The 19557-nt window shown below is 46.4% G+C and overlaps 1 protein-coding gene across 5 annotated transcripts in view; it reads left to right on the forward strand.

Annotated features, from left to right (window-relative positions):
* The window catches only part of FGF13 (fibroblast growth factor 13), a 433315-nt gene that overhangs the window by 353384 nt on the left and 60374 nt on the right, over window positions 1-19557 (forward strand). For all 5 annotated transcript variants that reach the window (XM_054169376.1, XM_009904274.2, XM_009904276.2 and 2 more), the window contains one exon: window positions 4063-4166. In XM_054169376.1, the coding sequence (XP_054025351.1) occupies window positions 4063-4166 (104 nt within the window). The remainder of the gene's footprint in view (window positions 1-4062; window positions 4167-19557) is intronic.

The raw sequence follows: 19557 nt of genomic DNA on the forward strand, positions 1-19557 counted from the left end.
GGAGAACCCCAGATGGTGTGTCCTCTGGTAACAGGACCACCTCACCCTCGATCTCCAGTGCCCCATACCTGTTTTTCAAGAGCAGCGGGGAAGGTGTGGGAAGGCAAGGAGGTTTAACCTTGTGTCTTTTGAGAGGAACCTGTGTCCATTCCCCTCTGCTTTTTGGGTAATCAGCCTCTGCTGTGGGAGCCTGCAGAGCCTGCTTACTCACGTTCATATCTTTCCCCCTCTGGTTTATCTCTTTCCTCTTCATGTTCATCTCTTCCCTACATTCCCTTACACTTTTAAGACTAGCAACCTCATCCTTTAGTCTGGCCACCAGATTAAGTAGGTAGTCAATCTGCTCACACCTTATGCAAGAGTTACCCCTACTACTCTGCATCTCAAGAGCCAGGCTCCAGCACTCTCTACAGCCAGATACCTGGACAGCTACCTGCTTGTGTTCTTCCTCAGTCTGGGTCGACACTGACTTCTTTAGGGAGTTTTTGCTACTAGGATGCAAACAACTTTGCATTATTTTATGCTAATATAAACTGACCACAGGAGCAAGCAATTATTTTCCTGTGGCTCTTTTGCCACCCTGCCTGTCATATCTGCCCACATGAGGGTCAACTCCTAGAAACACAAACCGCATTCAAATCTATTGGCCATGGCATTGGGGCAGAGAAGGGGGCTGCATGGCTCTGCTGTTGGCCCCATCAACATTTGCTGGTCATGGACAGGCTACTCACCGTTGCAGAAGCCAGGCTTGAACATGCTGCTGTGCAGGTGTTGGGACACTGCTGTGCAGGGTTGGTGGGACACTGCTATGCAGGGATGAAGATAGGACACTGCTGTGCAGGGATGGTGGGACACTGCTGTGCAGCAGCTGCCGCTACACAGGAGAGTCACCCTTTTTGCTGCAGTGCCAGCATCCCCACACTCTGGAGGTGGCAGCTGGGGCAGCCTGGCTGTGTGTCTGGCTATGCTGGCAGAGGACAGATTGACTGTGCACCCCTCCATATTCTGCAGAGGCAGCAGCAGCAGAGCCAGAGTTACTCCCCCACAGCCTTTTTGTAGCTTCCGATCGTCTGTGCCACAGCAGCTGCTAATCCCACCCATGTCTCAACCAGCTTCTGAGTGTGCTCAACCCTCCTCATGCCTCAAAATAGAGCATGTACATTTATGACAGGAAAAGATGCTTGACTGCTGAGGGAAGCAGCTGAGCACCCATTGCATTGGGTGCCCCAATCCTGCTCTGGCAGCAGGTGCTCGGCCTCCTATCTCTGCTTGCTTTGCCAAGCACAGCACAGCCAGGAATTGCTCACTAGAACCTATCTCTGGGGCTTGTGGCAGTGAGCTGTATCTTCTCAACTGTCCCATGCTTTGCCCTGTCCTCAGCTGATCTACTGACAGGTTCATAGCACTATTTACAGCGGAGCCCCTACTCATACCCTTGTGGTGAAAATACCCCGCGCTTGCCCTACTCATAAATGTGCCATTAAGAAAGCACCTTTTGAAAGAGACCTCCAGGTTCTGCCTGGATACTGAGCTTTAAATTATGCTCTCTTCCCTACACAAAGATCAAATGCTGCTTGAAGGGGTTGAATTGCAAAAAAAAGAAAAAGGGTTCTCCAAGGAGAGGTTTACTGAGTCAGATAGGGAATATTTCTCCCCCAAATAAATTCAAGCATTTGCTAGAACGAATGAGAAATCCATTTCTCTTGTGGAAAATCTAAGTTTTATCTGCCAAAATCTGCACAGAACTAGAGGATTTTGGTTCAGTGAAGAAAAAGAGCCATTTCAGTTGATTTTTTTGTGCTGGAGGCAAGTGTGAGGAGGAGCTGTACGTATGTGCCTGTATGTGTTTGTGTCTGCATGTACGCTCGTGTATGTGAGAGGGAAAGAAAACCACAGGTATGATTTTATGACTTCCTCTATTTATTTATTAGTTCTGGATATTTCCCCCTGCACTGCTATATTCAACCACTGTAGGAACTTCAGTGCTCAAAGGTGTTCCAACATCACAGCACAGCAGCTAACACTGGTGGTGTGCCAGCCCTGAGCGTGGTCCTCAGCTGCCGGCCCCCCGCAAGCCCTCTGAGTTGCTCAGGTTAACTCAGAGCAGCACACAGAGCTGAAGGTCCAGCTTCCTGCTGGAAGAAGGTCTGTTTTCACCAACATGTAGTCCTTCACCCCCCTGTGCTCAGGTTTGCCTTCTGGCCATGCCTCTGTTGAAGCAGGACATGCATAGGTTTGCTCTTTTCACACTCTTTGACAACCCTACACCCAGAATTTAGGATCTGTATTAGATGTTGGCACTCTGCAAATTTCCCTTTAATCAACTATGATCATTTGGGGATTGTCAGGCTGAAAAAAAAAAAAAAGAATTTATTGTGGGACATAAATCTTAGCTTATGCTATTGAAAAGAATAAAAATATTTCAAATCCGTAATTCAGTTTTTAAATTGGCTTCAGCCAGCCACCATAAATACCAAACTTCAGGCTGACGCAGACCAGAGTTTTCCAGCCAAGTAATAAACCGCTGGGAATAAGAGCCCAGTTTGGCATTGCTTCACCTTATCCTTGCATTTATACAACAGCCTGCAGGGGGATGCTTTGGGTTATAATAACAGGTTTTGAACATTTTTAACCCTTTTTTTTTTTTTTAGTTATCCTATGTACTGAGCACAGGCTACAGCATTCAGCTCCTTACTTGTGTTCAGTTTAAATTTAACCATGGATCTAATCTATGCCAGGGCTTTGCTGCTTCTTTGTTTGTTTTTTTTTCCTTCTTGCTATTATTTATTTTTTATTTGCTACTTTACAAACCAGAATCTTCTCCTTTTTGTCTGAAGAGATGTTTCTCTTCTTACGAAACCTGCCACTTTTCAGCGTGTGTACAAGCACAAACGCAACGCCGAGCGTTGGAAGCAGCTCGGTTTTGAAAGCACAGATTTGAGGCTTGATCCAAAGAGTATGCTGTCATTTAGTCTCATTTTGAAGTTATTTAACTCTGCTGGGTTTTTTTGTTTTCAAAACCATTCTCCTGTCAAAAAGTGGAAAGAAAAACAGAAAAATCAACAATACAAATACCCCAGCGAGTTTTGAGTGGAAACATTTTGAGATGGTAATGAAGGGGGTTTAACTCGTCTGAATTTCATCTTGCTCCTTCCTTTTGGCCAGAGAAGATATTTACCCAATTTACCCTGAATTTGAAAAATAATTAAAAGAAAAAAAAAGTTCTGATGATCTTGAAAAAGTTTTTTTTGGGGAGGTTTTTCCACAGAATCACCAAGGTTGGAAGAGACCTCAAAGATCATCAGGTCCAACCTGTCACCACAGACCTCATGACTACTAAACTGTAGCACCAAGTGCCACGTCCAATCCCCTCTTGAACATCTCCAGGGATGGTGACTCCACCACCTCCCTGGGCAGTCCTTTCCAATGGCTAACAACTCCTTTTTTCTCTTTTTTTTCTTTTGTATTTACTGTCAGGATTAAAAAACAAAACAGAACAAAACAAAACAACAACAACAACAACAGCAGACCAAAACCAAACCAGAAAAAAACCCAAAACACAACAAACCAAAAAAACCTAAACCAAACCACATTTTGTGCATTCAGGACAGAATCACAGATTCACCAAGGTTGAAAGAGACCTCAAAGATCATCAAGTCCAACCTGTCACCACAGACCTCATGACTGAACCATGGCACCAAGTGCCATGTCCAATCCCCTCTTGAACAGGGATGGTGACTCTACCACCTCCCTGAGCTCTACTCAATCCTGTTGGATCCTGCTCATGAGGCATGTAAGTCCTTTTAGCTCTCAGTGCCTCCAATTCTCCACCTTCAGGAAGTGGGAGATGGGTTGATAACCTCTGTAGATAATTTCTGTGCTGTTGGTGGAAATTGCTGTGGAAGAACATGATCGTAGCAGTGTTGCCCTGTAGCACCCATAGAAATTCATCTGTGCATGAATGGGTATTTTGAATTTGTTCTGATAATGGTGATTTAATTCTCTGTCTGATCTGCACACTCCAAAGGATTAATTTTGCACTCCATCTCCTTTCTCTCCTAGCTTTGTTTAACCTCATACCTGTGGGTTTACGAGTGGTGGCGATACAGGGAGTTCAAACAAAATTGTATCTGGCAATGAACAGTGAAGGATACCTATATACATCAGTAAGTAAACGTTTTCTGTTTTGTTCTCACTGGAATTATAGTAAGAAGCTAGTAAATGAATAATTTACTGTTCCAAGGAATCTGCTTATAACCCGAAGACATGAGATTTGACAGCAAATTCCGTTGAGTGGTGACAGCCTCTTTTAAGCTTATTACTCTGTTTCCATTGTGAATACCTATGGATGTCTTACAGACCCAGCCTGTGGTGTCTTGGATGCAAACTAATGATCCTGAAGTGGAAAACAAACCAAAAAAAAACCCCTACAGCCAAAACCCCAATCAGGAAGGGTGCTCTCTCTTGGTCACTGTGATCCGATGGGGCTGAAGGGTGCGAGGTGCAGAGGGACAACTTTGCGACTCACCGGCGTGCCTGAACACATTTTATGTCTTCCCATATAATCTCTGTTATTAAAAGGGATTTAGAGAAATTATTTTTTTCTCTCTTTTTTTTTTTTTTTTTGGCCAGGATTTTCAAAGTAAAATTAGAAATAGAAGTGGAAGAGTAAGTAGGAAAAGAAGTAGAATTAAGAGCTAAAATTGTGTGGCTTCAGGTTGCTGGGTGAGTTACAGACCTGTTTTATTAGCAGTTTTGATGAAGGATGTCAGTTAATTTGTAATGGGGTTTCTCAAGAGACCAAACAGTGTTTTTATGAAAAGAAGAAAAAAAAAGGGCTTTTTATTTGTTTTTTGTGTGTTTTTTTTTAATAGACCAACATTTAGTTGAACTATGTTCAGGAGTTTTCATTATAAAGTCTTAATAGATTTTTCCCAAGGAAGAAAATAGAGGAAAATGCAATTTGCTACCTACTACAAATTATTCTCTTCTGTAAATGATTCCCTTCAGGTGCCTTGAACACTGCTAACAATTAAGTAAACTTACTCAGATCTCTCATTTGTTTTACAATCCTGACAGCTGGGACAAAGGGCAGCTTTGCATATTTTTTTTCCTTCTCTGTGTGCCAGAGCAAAAGCAAATTAGAAGTGGTTATGCTGTGGGACAAGGTGAAATTTCAGTGAAGAGCATGGAACTCTGCTTTTCTTTTTCGCTCTGGCTATTTGCTCAGCCCGGTTAATCCACCGCTGTGTTTGCAGGGCTGTAGCCACCCAGCCAGCTTGTGCAAAGTCCCCTTAATCCTGTGTAGTCATGCTCCTCTGACAGCATGGTGTCATTTACATTTGCTCTGCAAACCTACCTTTGACTGCAGGGTGCGTTTCCATTTCCATTAGCATCCTCAGCTGCTCTCCTTTCTGGCTGCCTGCTCGCCCGGAGCGCTGCACGGTGCCGGTTTCAGTGGGCTCCGTTCCACCTCAGCAAGCTTGGTGGGATAGGGAGGTTGATACATAAAGAGAAAAGCCCATCAGCTTGCACAGAGAATATGCTAGGTATGACTAGGTCACTTCTTTTACTGCATGTGTTCTGGGAGAATCAGACCTAATTTTGCAAAGGCACAGGAAATGGGGTGGGGACAGCGTCTAGCACTGCTGGTCTGCAGTAGCTTCTCATGGTAAGATAAAGCCCTGAAATCAAAGGTATCACTGAGAGCATGAAGAATCATTACAAGTATCTCTCAATGTGAGGACAGCAGCAGAGTAGAGCACTTACTGAGAGTAAATCCAGCTTCTAGTCTCATTGGTATTTCTGCATCTTAGGCAGAGCTCAGATAGAATCATAGAATCATTTTGGTTGGAAAAGACCTGTAAGGTCATCAAGACCAACCATTCCCTAACTCTGCCAAGCCTGGTGCTAAACCATGTCCCTCAGCACCACATCTCTGCCCCTCTGAAGCACCTTCAGGGATGGGGATTCAACTGCCTCCCTGGGCAGCCTGTTGTAGTCTTTGAGAACCCCTGCAGTGAAGAAGTTTCTTGTACTATTCACTTCAGTTAAAATTTTTGGTATTTTCATTGCTTAGGGTCTTATATGTTAACAAGGAAAGTGTCTTCCTTGAATCTTTCAGTGTCTGTGAATGTAATACTTTATGCCAAAAGTAACTTGTGACATCCCTCTACTTTGCCCTTAGTGACAATGGTCATTTTTGTTAGAATAGAATAGAATAGAATAGAGTAGGATGGAATAGGATAGAATAGAATCAACAAGGTTGGAAAAGACCTCAAGGATCATCAAGTCCAACTTGTCACCCGACACCTCATGACCACTAAACCATGGCACAAAGTGCCACATCCAATCCCCTCCTGAACACCTCCGGGGATGGTGACTCCACCACCTCCCTGGGCAGCACATTCCAATGGATAACAACTCTCTCAGTGCAAAGCTTTCTCTTCACCTCCAGCCTAAACTTCCCCTGGTGCAGCTTGTGACTGTGTCCTCTTGCCTGGGAGAAGAGACCAACCCCTTCCTGGCTACAACCTCCCTTCAGGTAGTTGTAGACAGCAAGAAGGTCTCCCCTGAGCCTCCTCTTCTCCAGGCTAAACAACCCCAGCTCCCTCAGCCTCTCCTTGTAGGACTTGTGCTTGAGGCCTCTCCCCAGCCTCGTTGCCCTTCTCTGGACACACTCAAGAGTCTCAATGTCCTTCTTAAATTGAGGGCCCCAGAACTGGACACAGTAAGCAGCTGCATTTTCTTCTGTTTATTCTTTTATTGCTCTTGAACCTGCTGGCCTTGGCAAGGCATCAAAATGGACTTTTGTCATGTCCCAGATTCCTGTTTTTATATGCCCTTCACAAATACAATTGTCCATTTAATGTTGGTCTACTTTTCCACAGAAAGTGTCCTTCCATGTTCTCAATAATCTTTGGTTTATCACCTAATGTCTTCTGGTTTGGTTGTTTTGTAGATTACAGTGACTGCAAAAAGCTGCTCTTGATAGGCAACATGTAGTTCATGTCTCTGTTACTGCACCCAGGGAATGGAGAAGGTCTGGGTGAGGAGCTTCTACCCCTACTTCCCCTGCTATACAGAAAGGTTGCCAGAACTGTAGTTCCAGCACCATTTTTAAACTGTTTCTAGCACTTCTTCTGCTGATAATGGTCCTGTCAGCAAGGGATACAGTCTGACAGTCTGATGCATGGGAAATTAGCTCTATATTTTGGACTGGATTCTTCGTTGATGTAAATGAGTCCCAAGAGAGCTCAACTGATTTATTCCAGCTGAACACTCACCTGTTCAAGGAATGCCAACAGGGAGTTCAGGAAACAGATCAACCCAAGGAAATGACATCCATCTACACATCCTGAGGGTTTCCAAGCCCTTACAGGGATGTGTTCCTGAATGGGATTTGTCAGGACCAGACAGATGGCAACAGGGGGATTGATCAGGAGCAAACACCTCACAAAACCCTGTCAAATTCCTGAAGCAAGAATATAGGGGGAAATAGAAATGTACTTGAATTGCAGATAACTGTAACAGAGAGTTGCCCCATTCCCCCAGAGAAATGAAATTAGCATTGACAATGCCATATACTAGGGAGAGGGACTATCGCAATTGATGTCACGATCGCTTGCTTTCAGCTTTATTGCGACTCTTGACGCTTCAGCCACGCTTGTGTCTGTGCAGAACTGTTTCCTTCAGATTGCCATGCTGAGGGTTATAGGTTCCTTTGGTAAATGGTGGGAAAAACACCTTACTAACGTGCTGTCGCCGGTTCTCACCCCATGCTACTGCCTGTGCCTTGCACCTGATAGCATCTTCTAGCCTGAAACACTTCCAAAACACTGTGCCTGATAAAGAGCCCATTACATCCACAGCAATTACCCCACTGGTAAATAGGTAAATAAGACATCTGGCTTCCAGGAGGATAAATGGAGGCTCAGCTACGTGCTTTCCCACACTTGCATAGAAAAGGATATTAGGGCTAAAGCACCAGGTGTCCCATTCCCATGGATCTTGGACTAAACTGCATCATTAAATCACAGTTCTTTTGCCTTTTACAGGCTGTGGTGAGTTCTTGTGATTTGTTCCTTATGCTGTGTTTTATTTAGGTTTGGACTGTGCAGCAATAAAATGGACTTAGATAACTCTGAGCATCCTGCATATGTAGAAAAATATCTCCTGGCCAGAACCAATTGCAGCTGTTAGCAGATGGAGAATGTCTGCAGATCCACTTTGGTAATTTGTTGAGATCTAGCTTTGGCCTTTCCCTTGCGGACAGCAGTAACAGCAAAGTGATTGTTGCCCTCTGCTTAGCACTGGTGAGGCCACACCTCAAATATTTGGTACAGTTTTGGACATCTCACTCCCAAAAAAGGCATTGAAGTGCTGGAACATATCCAGAAAGGGGCAACAAAGATGGTGAAGGGTCTTGAGAACAGGTCTGGTGAGAGGTGGCTGAAGGAACTGGAGTAGTTTAATCTGGAGGCAGGGAGGCTGAGGGGAGACCTTCTGCCTTTCTACAGCTCCCTGAAGTGAGGTTGCAGTGAGGTGGGTGTTGGTCTCTCTTCCCTAGTAACAAGTCATAGGATGAGAGAAAATGGCCTCAAGTAGCACAAGGGGAGGTGTAGGTTGAATATTAGGAAAAACATCTTTCCTGAAAGAGTGGTCAGGCATTGGAAGAGGCTGCCCAGGGAGGTGGAGGAGTCACCATCCCTGGAGGTGTTCAAGAAATGTGTGGCCATGGCACTTTGGGACATGGTTTGGTGGGCATGGTGGTGTTGGGTTGACAGTTGGACTTGATCTTAGAAGCCTTTTTCAACCTTAATGATTCTATGATTCAGCTGCCCTCTGCAGCATCCTTGCGGGGTATACTCAAAACCTGCCTCCTTTGGAAAGTACCCAAGTAACAAGTGATAGGATGAGAGGACATGGCCTCAAGTTGCACCAGGAGAGGTTTAGGTTGGATATAAGGAAAAATTTCTTCCCCAAAAGGCTTGTCAAGCCCTGGAACAGGCTGCCCAGGGAGGTTGTAGAGTCACCACCCCCAGAGGTACCTAAAGAATGAATAGATGTGGTGCTGATGGACATAGTTTAGTGGTGACCTGGTAGTACTGCAGTTGCATTTAAATGTCTCTTGCAGCCAAAAGGATTCTATGATCATAGAATCATATAATCATAGAATAAATAAGGTTGGAAAAGACCTCAAAGATCATCAAGTCCAACCTGTCACCCAAGATGTCATGACTACTAAACCATGGCACCAAGTGATTCGTCTCCCCTTGAAAGTACCTGCCCTCAAAGCTAGTCTGCATTGTGGTTTGCTTCTGATGCAGTGACTGCTTAAGAATGAGGTGAATTTGCTCTGTTAGGGAACCAGTGTGCAGCCCAGAAGGCAAATAGTATCCTATGCTGCCTCAAGAGTGTGGCCAGCAGGTTAAGAGAGATGATTCTTCCCCTTTCTCTGTTCTTGTGAGACCCCACCTCAAGTGCTGCTTCCAGTGTCTCCATCATAAGAAGAACACAGAGCTATTGGGGCAAGTTTGTAGGAGAGCCACAAAGTTGATCCAAGAGTGGAACACCTCTGCTATGAGGACAGGCTGAGAGAGCTGGGGTTATTCAGCCTGGAGAGGAGAATACTCCAGGGGGACCTTAGAACTGCCTTCCAATACCTGAAGGCATCCTACAGGGAGGCTGCAGAGGGACTTCTCATAAGGGTGTCTAGCAATACAACAAGGGGGAAGGTTTTGAGCTGAGGGAGAGGAGGTTTAGACTGGTTCTTAGGGAGAAGTTCTTCAGTATGAGGGTGATGAGACACTGGAACAGGCTGCCCAGGGGCATCGCGGATGCCTTCTCCCTGGGGATGTTCCAGTCTAGGCTGGCTGAAGCCATATGCAGCTGAGTCACCCTCCATGGCAATGAGGTTGGAGCAGATGATCTCTAAGGTCCCTTCCAACCTAAGCCATTCTATGAGTAAATGTGCAAAGAGCAGATATCTGTAGTTGTCACTGCTAGAGTTTATAGGTAATTTGGGACATCTGTCAGTTAGAACAAAAAATAAGATCTTTAATGTAATGATAGAATCTCCTTGGGGACAAAGCAGCAACTCAGCTAAGAAAAGAACAAAACAAAACAAAAGAAACCCCAAACAAACAGAACACACACACCCAAAAGAGACAAAAGGGGAAAAAACCACCCACAAACAAACAAAATCAAAGCAAGATATTATGTTAAAATAAATATTTAAGTACATTTGTTATAGAAGCACCTTAGACATACTGGGCTTTGGAGAAGGGAAGTGCCCTTAGTCCTCCCCACAGGCAGCCATGCTGCTAGTTCTCACCCACCCTGAGCAGTGTGGACTTCCCCTCCACACCAGCTGCAAAAATGTGTCTTCATTGCCCTTGGAAGTGTTCATAAAAAGTGTAGACATGGCACTTTGAGGCATGCTTTAGTGGACTGATGGTTGTATCATTCTAATTGCGTTCTTACAATAGTTGCAGCTCAATTGGTTTGAGGCAGGACAGGCCAAGTCCCATTTCATAGAATCATAGAATCAGTAAGGTTGGAAAAGACCTCAGAAGTCATCAAGTCCAACCTGTCACCCAACACCTCATGGCCACTAAACCATGGTACCAAGTGCCATGTCCAATCCCCTCTTGAACACCTCCAGGGATGTTGACTCCACCACCTCCCTGGACAACACATTCCAATGGCTAACAACTGTCTCTGGGAAGAACTTTATCTTCACCTTGAGCCTAAACCTCCCCTGGCACAACTTGAGACTGTGTCCTCTTGTTCTGGTGCTGGTTGCCTGGGAGAAGAGACCAACCCCCTCGTGGCTACAACCACCCTTCAGGTAGTTGTAGAGAGCAAGAAGGTCTCCCCTGAGCCTCCTCTTCTCCAGGCTAAGCAACCCCAGCTCCCTCATCCTCTCCTCACAGGGCTGTGCTCAAGGCCTCTCCCCAGCCTCATTGCCCTTCTCTGGACATGTTCAAGTGTCTCAATGTCCTTCTTAAACTGAGTGGTCCAGAACTGGACACAGGACTCAAGGTGTGGCCTAACCAGTGCTGAGTACAGGGGCACAATGACTTCCCTGCTCCTGCTGGCCACACTATTCCTGATGCAGGCCAGGATGCCATTGGCCGTCTTGGCCACCTGGCCACACTGCTGGCTCATGTTCAGCCAGCTGTCAATCAGCACCCCCAGGTCCCTTTCTGTTTGGCAGCTCTCCAGCCACTCTGACCCCAGCCTGTAGCACTGCATGGGTTGAACCATGGTTGAACTTGATGATGTTAGAAGTCTTCTCCAACCATAATGATTCTATGATTCATGTTACAGAAGAAGACCACAACTGAAATGTGGGTGTTTATTTTTCTCTTTTCTGTAGCCAGTTTCCTACCAAACTCAATGGAGCTGTGGGACTGCATGTCCCAAGCCAAAACTACCCTTACAGTTTTATTTGGAGGGGTCTTGTCAGGTGCTATTTGAAGCTGTGTCTCTTCCTGCTGTCTGCTGCTTGAGTATCCATTTCAAATGCAAAGACAGAGTTTGATTCATCCCCTCTTAGACCAGGGCCATGCTGCTTCAGGATGACAAAAACAGTGTTATGGCACTGCTGCCTTATGTAACCGCATAATGAATCATGCCCTCTTGTGTTTTAGGTGGCTTTGCTTTGTCTTATTTTCCTTTCCATGAACAAGTGGATCTCTGAGATCCCCACCACTGCCACACTTGAGTTTTGTCAGTTTTCATACCCTCTGAATGCATAGTGTTCCTTTGTTTTCTTGAACAAAGGAGTGAAAGATATGTTAAGGATCTGTTTGTCAGACATGTAGTCCTAGAGCTTTTTTTCTTCTTCTTCTCATTAAAGTGATTATGGTGTGACAGAAGAGCCTCACAATGACACAGAGCAGCAGCTGAGGGAAGTTCATTAAAGGGAAGGCATGTATGTAGGTGAAGAGAACTGGGTGTACTGCTTGAATTCTGCATGGGCTGAAACATAACCCAAAATACAGCAATTTTATTAAAACAAAACAAGTCTGAGAGTATCTAGCCATGTGTTTGCTGTGAACCATCATCACAGGATCACAGGATATTAGGGGTTGGAAGGGACCTCAGAATATCATTGAGTCCAACCCTCCTGCCAGAGCAGGATCATAGAATCCAGCACAGGTCACACAGGAATGCATCCAGATGGGTCTTGAAAGTCTGCAGAGAAGGAGACTTCACAACCTCTCTGGGCAGCCTGTTCCAGAGCTCTGGGACACTGAAAGTGAAGAAGTTCCTCCTCATGTTGAGGTGGAACCTCCTGTGTTGGGAATTTCTATCCATTACCCCTTGTCCTATCACAGGGCACAAGTGAGCAGAGCCTGTCCCTTCCCTCTTGACACCCATGCCATCTTTAAATCATTCAGTGATTGTCAATGATTGGCATATTTCTCCTGCAGAGCATTTCAGCCAGGTTACTTGTGTGCTTGTTGAGCCAGGATCCATCATTAGAAACAGTAAAATGAAATATGTGCTGCTCATTGCATCCTTCTGGCCAGTCTCAGGAGCCATGCAACTCAGCTTGTGAAGCGTGCTTGTTTTCCATCTTGCCTTGTTCTGGGTTCCTGTGATTTGCCAAAGCACTTGATTTAGTAGTGGCAGATGTGAGTAAGCCTAGAGCTTCTCCCAGGTTGGATAGAGCCTTCACCGAAGAGCAGTCCTTTGCCCTGCCTGTGTGTGATAGGGCCCAGTCTGTCCCTCCCCCCTGCAGCTTTTCAACTGGAAATTCACGGCGTGCAGCCTTTTGTAGGATGGCTATTTGGGAGGATGCTCCGTGGCAGAGTTGTTTATGCTTGCTTTGTTTGCTACCCTAAGATGTCAAACATTTTTTGAGTTAATAGAGCCACTGTACACAGCTTAATTTTGCCCTTTCTTGCTTGGTGCACTCAGTACAGACAGCACGAGCCGAAGGAGAGCTTTGATACAAAACCCTGTGCAGAATTTTATCTCTGATTTACCCTAAGAGAGCATTCAGCTAACACTGCCCTCTGTATATAACACAGATTGTCACAGCCAAGTTTGGTACCTGCCCAGAAAGTAAATATGGTGTGAAGCATGCACGTTGATTATAGCCAAGAGAACTGAAATGTGATTAAATTCTCCAAGTGATTCAAAAATTGGTTTGGGTGAGTTGGAGAGAAGAGAAGTTTGTGCATATTTTAATACTGAGCAGTGCAGTGGAGAACTGCTGTAGCTAATGGGAATGGCTGGGGCATTTATAATGAATTACTGGCAAAGAGCATTTTTCCACCTCAGGGAAATAGCACAAAGCAAGAGGTAGGGGGAATAATCAAAAACTTCATCTAGTTAAATTTGCATGTCAGTGTAAATCATTTTTTCACCATGAATGCTCAAGTGCACACTATACCTTAAAATAGTTTGTTCTCTTCAGTGATAGGCTTTCAGATACAGCTGCAGCATGTTCTTTCCATCGCAATACCTTGCTCTGTGCTGGATAAATGTGCAACCTCCTCACAGCCAGGAGAGGCGTCCTGACCCTGACACGACCCAGAACTCATGCTGACAGCCCTGACTTCTCCCCACTGCCCTCCAGCAAAGGTGGAAGAGGGGGCAGGCAAGGTGTGGGATCATTGCTGGGACAGGAGCATGCTCTGAGGAGCTTCCCAGGCATTGCAGGACCTGCTCAAATGGATGTTTTCTAACACCTTCAGCCATGGACACTGCTCTGCATTCTGCCAGCAGCTAAGCTCAGCAGATGCAAGCACTGGTACTTTGGTTCGGTATTGCAGTGGTGTTGCAGCACAGGAGTGGGTGCTGGCTGGTGCCTGGCAGAGGAGAAGCCTGGTAGTTCTCTGTGCAGCATCACAGGCTCCTGATAAGGCTGCCCCAATGGGCACTCCCTGGCTCAGCCTGGGCTTGCAGGCTCAGCCTATCATCAGGGAATGTGTCTGTGGGGTTTTGTGGTTAGCTGTGAGCTGGACTATGCTGAGCATGGAGAGGAGGAGCATGGAGAAGAGAAAGCTGAGGGGAGATCTCATTGCTCTCTACAGCCTCTTGAAAAGAAGTCATAGTGAGGTGGGGGTTGGTCTGTTCTCCCAAATGACAAGTGACAGGAAAAGAGGAAATGGCCTCGAGTACCACCAGGGGAGGTTTAGGATGGATATAAGGAAGAATTTATTTACTGGAAGAATAGTCAGGCTTTGGAACAGGCTGACCAGGGAGGTTGTGGAGTCGCCATCCCTGGAGGTGTTGAAAAATGTGTAGACATGGCACTTTGGGACATGGTTTAGTGGTCATGGTGGTGTTGGGCTGCTGGTTGGACCTGATGATCTTAGAAGTCTTTTCCAATCTTGATGATCCTATGATTCTAGCCATGTGGCTGCAGAGTCAGCTGCTCACAGACTTCTCTCCCACTCACTGAAGGGAGCAGCAGCCTGTGACTGAATTTGTTGTGCCTCTCTGTCCCCACTCTGCTGGGGGTCAGGTTCCTTTTTCTGCAGCAGGTCTTCCTTAATGAGATACTTGCTGGTTGTAGTGATATGTTCTGTTGCTGAGTGGTGAGACAGAGAGATGGGTGCTGCTTGATTCAGGTGCTTGTCTCTGCTGGGATCAGTGTGATTCCAGGTTCCAAGAGACAGATTGCCTGCTGTCTTCAGCAGAGAAGTGGTAAGGGCATCACCCTCCCATGGGAGAATTATTAGAAGACTCAGCAAGCTGAAAGTCTTGGAACTATTATGCAGCTTTTCTCTACAAGTCATCCCCCAGGCATCTGAAACCCACAGAGATGCCACTTTGCATCCATCCCTCACTGCCAGTGGTGGAGCTGAGGATACTCAGCACCTTCTAAGACAAAGCTGCCCAAGCATGAGAAAGCGATGTGCCTCAGGACTCTGCTCTGCACAGATCCCAACAGACCTGCAGTAAAACACCTGTGCAGTGGTTTCCTAACAGAATGGCTGTTAAAAAACAGCAGTGAAATTACTCTTTGTGCAAGAACAGTTTCAATGTCCTATGAGATAAATAAAACAATGCACATGTGAAGTACATAAAAGACTGAAAGTGCATGGACTCACTCCCTTTGTTAGCAATTTGCTAAACAATGCCCAAGTCACTGGGGAGAAAGACAGAAAGTCTTCATAAGCTCAGACTTCAGCTGTTGCTCAGAGAAGAAGTTTGGGACTCAGCAAGGTCAGGAGTGTGGCTGAAATTGCAACGTAGCTCATAAGGGCCTAGTTTTTAAGTCTGTTGTGCTGCTCATTGGGGTCACAGTGACACAAAATCATCCAGATGCCAAGAAAAACAAAACCAAGCAAACAAAAAAAAAGCCCAAACAAACAAACAAACAAAATCTTGGCAGAATTTGGAGCTGGATCTGAGCTTGCTAGTTTGGCACCTGGATCACACACTGCTTGCTCCCAGCGTCGCCTTTCGGCCCTGTGCCCAGTAAACCAGGAATACGGAGTTCCAGGACTTGCAGGCTGCTCACAACTCTTCACCAGCACATTGCAAAGCATGTTTGGCAAGAGGGAGTTGTAAGCAGATAAGGACTCAAGCAGACAGTGGGAGTTGCAGAGTGTGAGAATACGAGCACCGCCAGGTTGTCGGTGCGTTGGGACTGTGCACTCAGATCGCCAGAGCCCAAGTGGAGTTGCTGTGATTCAGCACAGCCAATGAGGAATGTGCCACTTTCCTCTCCTAAATTTGCTGTGGGTGCTACACATTGTGACCAGTGGGCTGGGTGCCTGCAGGGTGACACATGAGCCTGCTCCCTGTAGAGCTGGGCTCTTCTGCTGTTTGCTAAGGGAAGATGTACAGTAGTATTTACATGGATTTTTGAGTTGCCTTTTGGGGTTTTGGCCTGATAGGTATGAAATATCTTCATGACCAGAAGAAAATAACTTCCCAATTTTCATAGAATCAACCAGGTTGGAAAAGACCTCAGAGATCATCAAGTCCAACCTAACACCTAACACTTCCTGACAACTAAACCGTGGCTTCAAGTGCCACATCCAATCCTTTTTTGACACCTCCAGGGATGGGGACTCCACCACCTCCCTGGGCAGCACATTCCAATGGCCAATTACTCCTTCTGGGAAGAACTTTCTCCTCACCTCAAGCCTAAACTTCCCTTGGGGCAGCTGGAGACTGTGTCCTCTCATTCTGTTGCTGGTTGCCTGGGAGAAGAGACCAACCCCCACCTGTCTACAACCTCCTTTCAGGGAGCTGTAGAGAGCAATAAGGTCTCCCCTGAGCCTCCTCTTCTCCAGGCTAAACAACCCCAGCTGGCCTGGTTTGTGAGGTTTGGGGGGTTTGTTTGGGTTTGTTTGGTTTGTTTGGAGTGTAGTGGAGTTTTGTTTGGTTGTTTTGGGTTGTTGTTGTTGTGTTTGGTTTGGGTTTTTCTGAAGTGTGGATTAAATAAAAGAAAATACCATCCTGAAACCTCAGCTTCTTTCCCAAGCCTGCCTCTCCTTCCACAAAGCTGCCTGCCTTCCCTGCTGCTGCCCAGAAGGGCTTCCCCTCCCTCTCGTGCTGCAGGTTGAGTTAATGAGCAGCTCTTGTCACAGTGACTCAGCAGAGCTTCTGCCTCGTTACATTTGCTCCATAACCTGCTGAGATGGCTTCACCCCGCCGGCGCTCGCAGCCTGCTGCTGCCTCTGAGTGCCCATGCGAAGCCGAACGCCTAAACAAGGCTGCTGGAGCAATCCAAGGCAGTCTCCAAGGGCTCCCCCAAACCAACAGCAGTGGGTTGGTATTGGAAAACACACTTCAAACTCGAGCAGCAGCTAACCCAAGCTGACACTGAAACAGAAGGATTCATCACAGTTATTAAAGCCGCAGGAAGTGTTTTTCCATGCAGCGCTTCGTTCAGCTGGGGAGCTCGTTGCACTGGGATGCTGAGGATGCCATCATTTTTTGTGGGCTCAAATATCACTTAGGGGAGTTCTTGAAAGATAACACTGCAAAATACAATGATGTCATGTTTGGTTACAGGCTTTGGGGAGACTGGCTGGAAAGCTGCCCAGCAGAAAAGGACCTGGAGGTGTTGGTTGACAGCTGGATGAACATGAGCCAGTGTGTGTGCCCAGGTGGCCAAGAAGGCCACCGTTATCCTGGTCTGGATCAGCAATAGTGTGACCAGCAGGACCAGGGCAGTGATTGTTCCCCTGTACTCAGCGCTGGGAAGGCCACGCCTTGACTACTGGGTTCAGTTTTGGTCCCTTCAGTCTGAAAAAAGGACATGGAGGTGCTGGAACAGGTCCAGAGAAGGGCAACAAAGCTGGGGAAGGGTCTGGTGAGGAGAGGCTGAGGGAACTGGGATTATTTAGTCTGGAGAAGAGGAGGCTGAGGGGAGACTTTATGGCTCCCTATTACTAGCTAAAATGAGGTTGGAGCCAGGTGGTTGTTGGTCTGTTCTCCCTAGTATCCAGTAACAGGTTAAGAGGAAATGATCTCAAGTTGTGCCAGAGCAGGTTTAGGCTGGATATGAGGAAAGCTTTCTTTCCTGAAAGAGTGGTCAGGCATTGGAGCAGGCTGCCTAGGAAGGTGGGGTCAGCATATCTGGAGGCATACAAAAAACATGTAGATATGGCACTATGGGACATGGTTTGGTGGGCGTGATGGTGTTGGTTTGATGGTTGGACTTGGTGATCTTAGAGGTCTTTTCCAAACAAAACAGTTACATAGTTCTATTCCAATCATGGCTCATCAGAGCGTGGGGAAATGTGCTAGGAAAATACTGGGATAAAATTCCCATAGGCAATGAGCCAACAACAAGCCAACAGCTTGAGGAAGATGTGCCCTCACTGCTCAGTCCGGTGGCTGCATCCCATTGGTGTTTTCCTTGTGGGTTAGTTTTCAGGAGGCTGTTGCTGCTCTGATGAGAAATCCCCCCAAAGTGATCATTAACCTGGGTTAAAGATGCGCAAGGAAAAAGTGGTTGTGGTGAGACCATGGGAATGGAATGAGAATGGGCTGCAGGGCAAGCTAAATGAAGAGGCAGAAGTGTCCTTCATATCCACATTCCTGTGTCTGGTTTTGTGTGTGATTGCTGCTGCAGGGCAGGACCCTCCAGTGGGAGGTACCTCTGCCCATGGCAGCCTGGTTGGAACCAAATGATGTTTAGGGTCCCTTCCAACTCAAGCCATTCTATGATTCTATGGCCTGGAGTTTCAGCTATTGCAGCAGTGCTAGGGCAAACAAAATCTGCCAGCTCCTATTCTTAAAGTAAGCAAAACTATCCATCAATCCAGGCTGGCATCATCAACAGATCTGTCACGTGGGGGTATTCAGAGTGATTTTAGTAAACACATTGTGGTGTCTTTTTTTATCTTCCTGTAGCTCTGCAGTTGTGACAGTGCTAAGAAGCAGTTAACTCAGTGCTGTGCCTACTTGGCAGCCTCAGGAGAAATGTTTACTGCTTTCTGGCCATTTGTGTCCTTGCAAACCCACGAAAGCATCCTCTTCCTGGCAGAACTTCTCCTGCACGTGATGAGGTGCAAAAACTGAGAATCCAGCCTGACTGGAGAAGCTCACATTGCATTTCCAGTGCTGCCAGTCAAAAGGCATCTGTTTGAAAAGCCTACCCAGGAAAACCAGCAGGGAGTCAGTAGGCAAGGAAAATGAGTTGTTATTCCCAAGATTCAGAGTTTTAAGGTTGCTTTGGGGAATATTAGAATCATAGAATTGTGAGAGTTGGAAGGGACCTCAAGGATCCTCAGTTCCAATGACCCTACCATGGGCAGGGAGACCTCACACTACATCACGTTGCTCTCAGCCACATCCATCCTGGCCTTAAAAACCTCCAAGGATGAGGCTTCTACGACCTCCCTGGGCAACCTGTGCCTGTGTCTCACCACCCTCATGGGGAAGAACTTCTTCCTAACATCCAATCTGAATCTATCCATTTCTATTTTTTTTCCATTCCCCCCAGTCCTGTCACTCCCTGACACCCTCAAAAGTCCCTTCCTGGCTTTCTTGTAGCCCCCTTCAGATACTGGAAGGCTACAATAAGGTCTCCTTGGAGCCTCCTCTTCTTCAGACTGAATAGCCCCAGCTCCCTAAGTCTGTCCTCATAGGAGGGGTGGTGCAGCACAGGTGAAGGGGGTTTCCAAAGGAAACTGTTGCTTCAGTCAACCAGGGAGGTGGTGGAAGCCTCATCCCTGGAGGCTTTTAAGGCCAGGCTGTGAGCAACCTGCTGTAGTGTGAGGTGTCCCTGGCCATGGCAGGGGGGTTGGAACTAGATGATCCTTGAGGTCCCTTCCAACCCTAACGATTCTATGATTCTATGATTCAGTCACAGAGAGCCTGAATGCCATCCTCTTAGTTTGACTTCTTGCTGCTGAAACCAGAGTCCTTGAAAGCAGGGTAACTGTGGTATGTGGTCCAGAAGATGGGAAGGGATGAAGGGAGCAAAACCAAGTTGTCATATTTAAGTTGTGCCCTTGAAGCCTTAGTTTCAGATATTAACTTTTCCATAGATGAGCTCAGTTTTGGAGGTAGACCTGCTGAATTTCTGGATGGCAAGTCTGTGAACAGTCTGGGAAAGAAAATAAG

The sequence above is a fragment of the Dryobates pubescens genome, chromosome 18 (genome assembly GCF_014839835.1).
Source record: "Dryobates pubescens isolate bDryPub1 chromosome 18, bDryPub1.pri, whole genome shotgun sequence".
NCBI lineage: Eukaryota > Metazoa > Chordata > Aves > Piciformes > Picidae > Dryobates > Dryobates pubescens.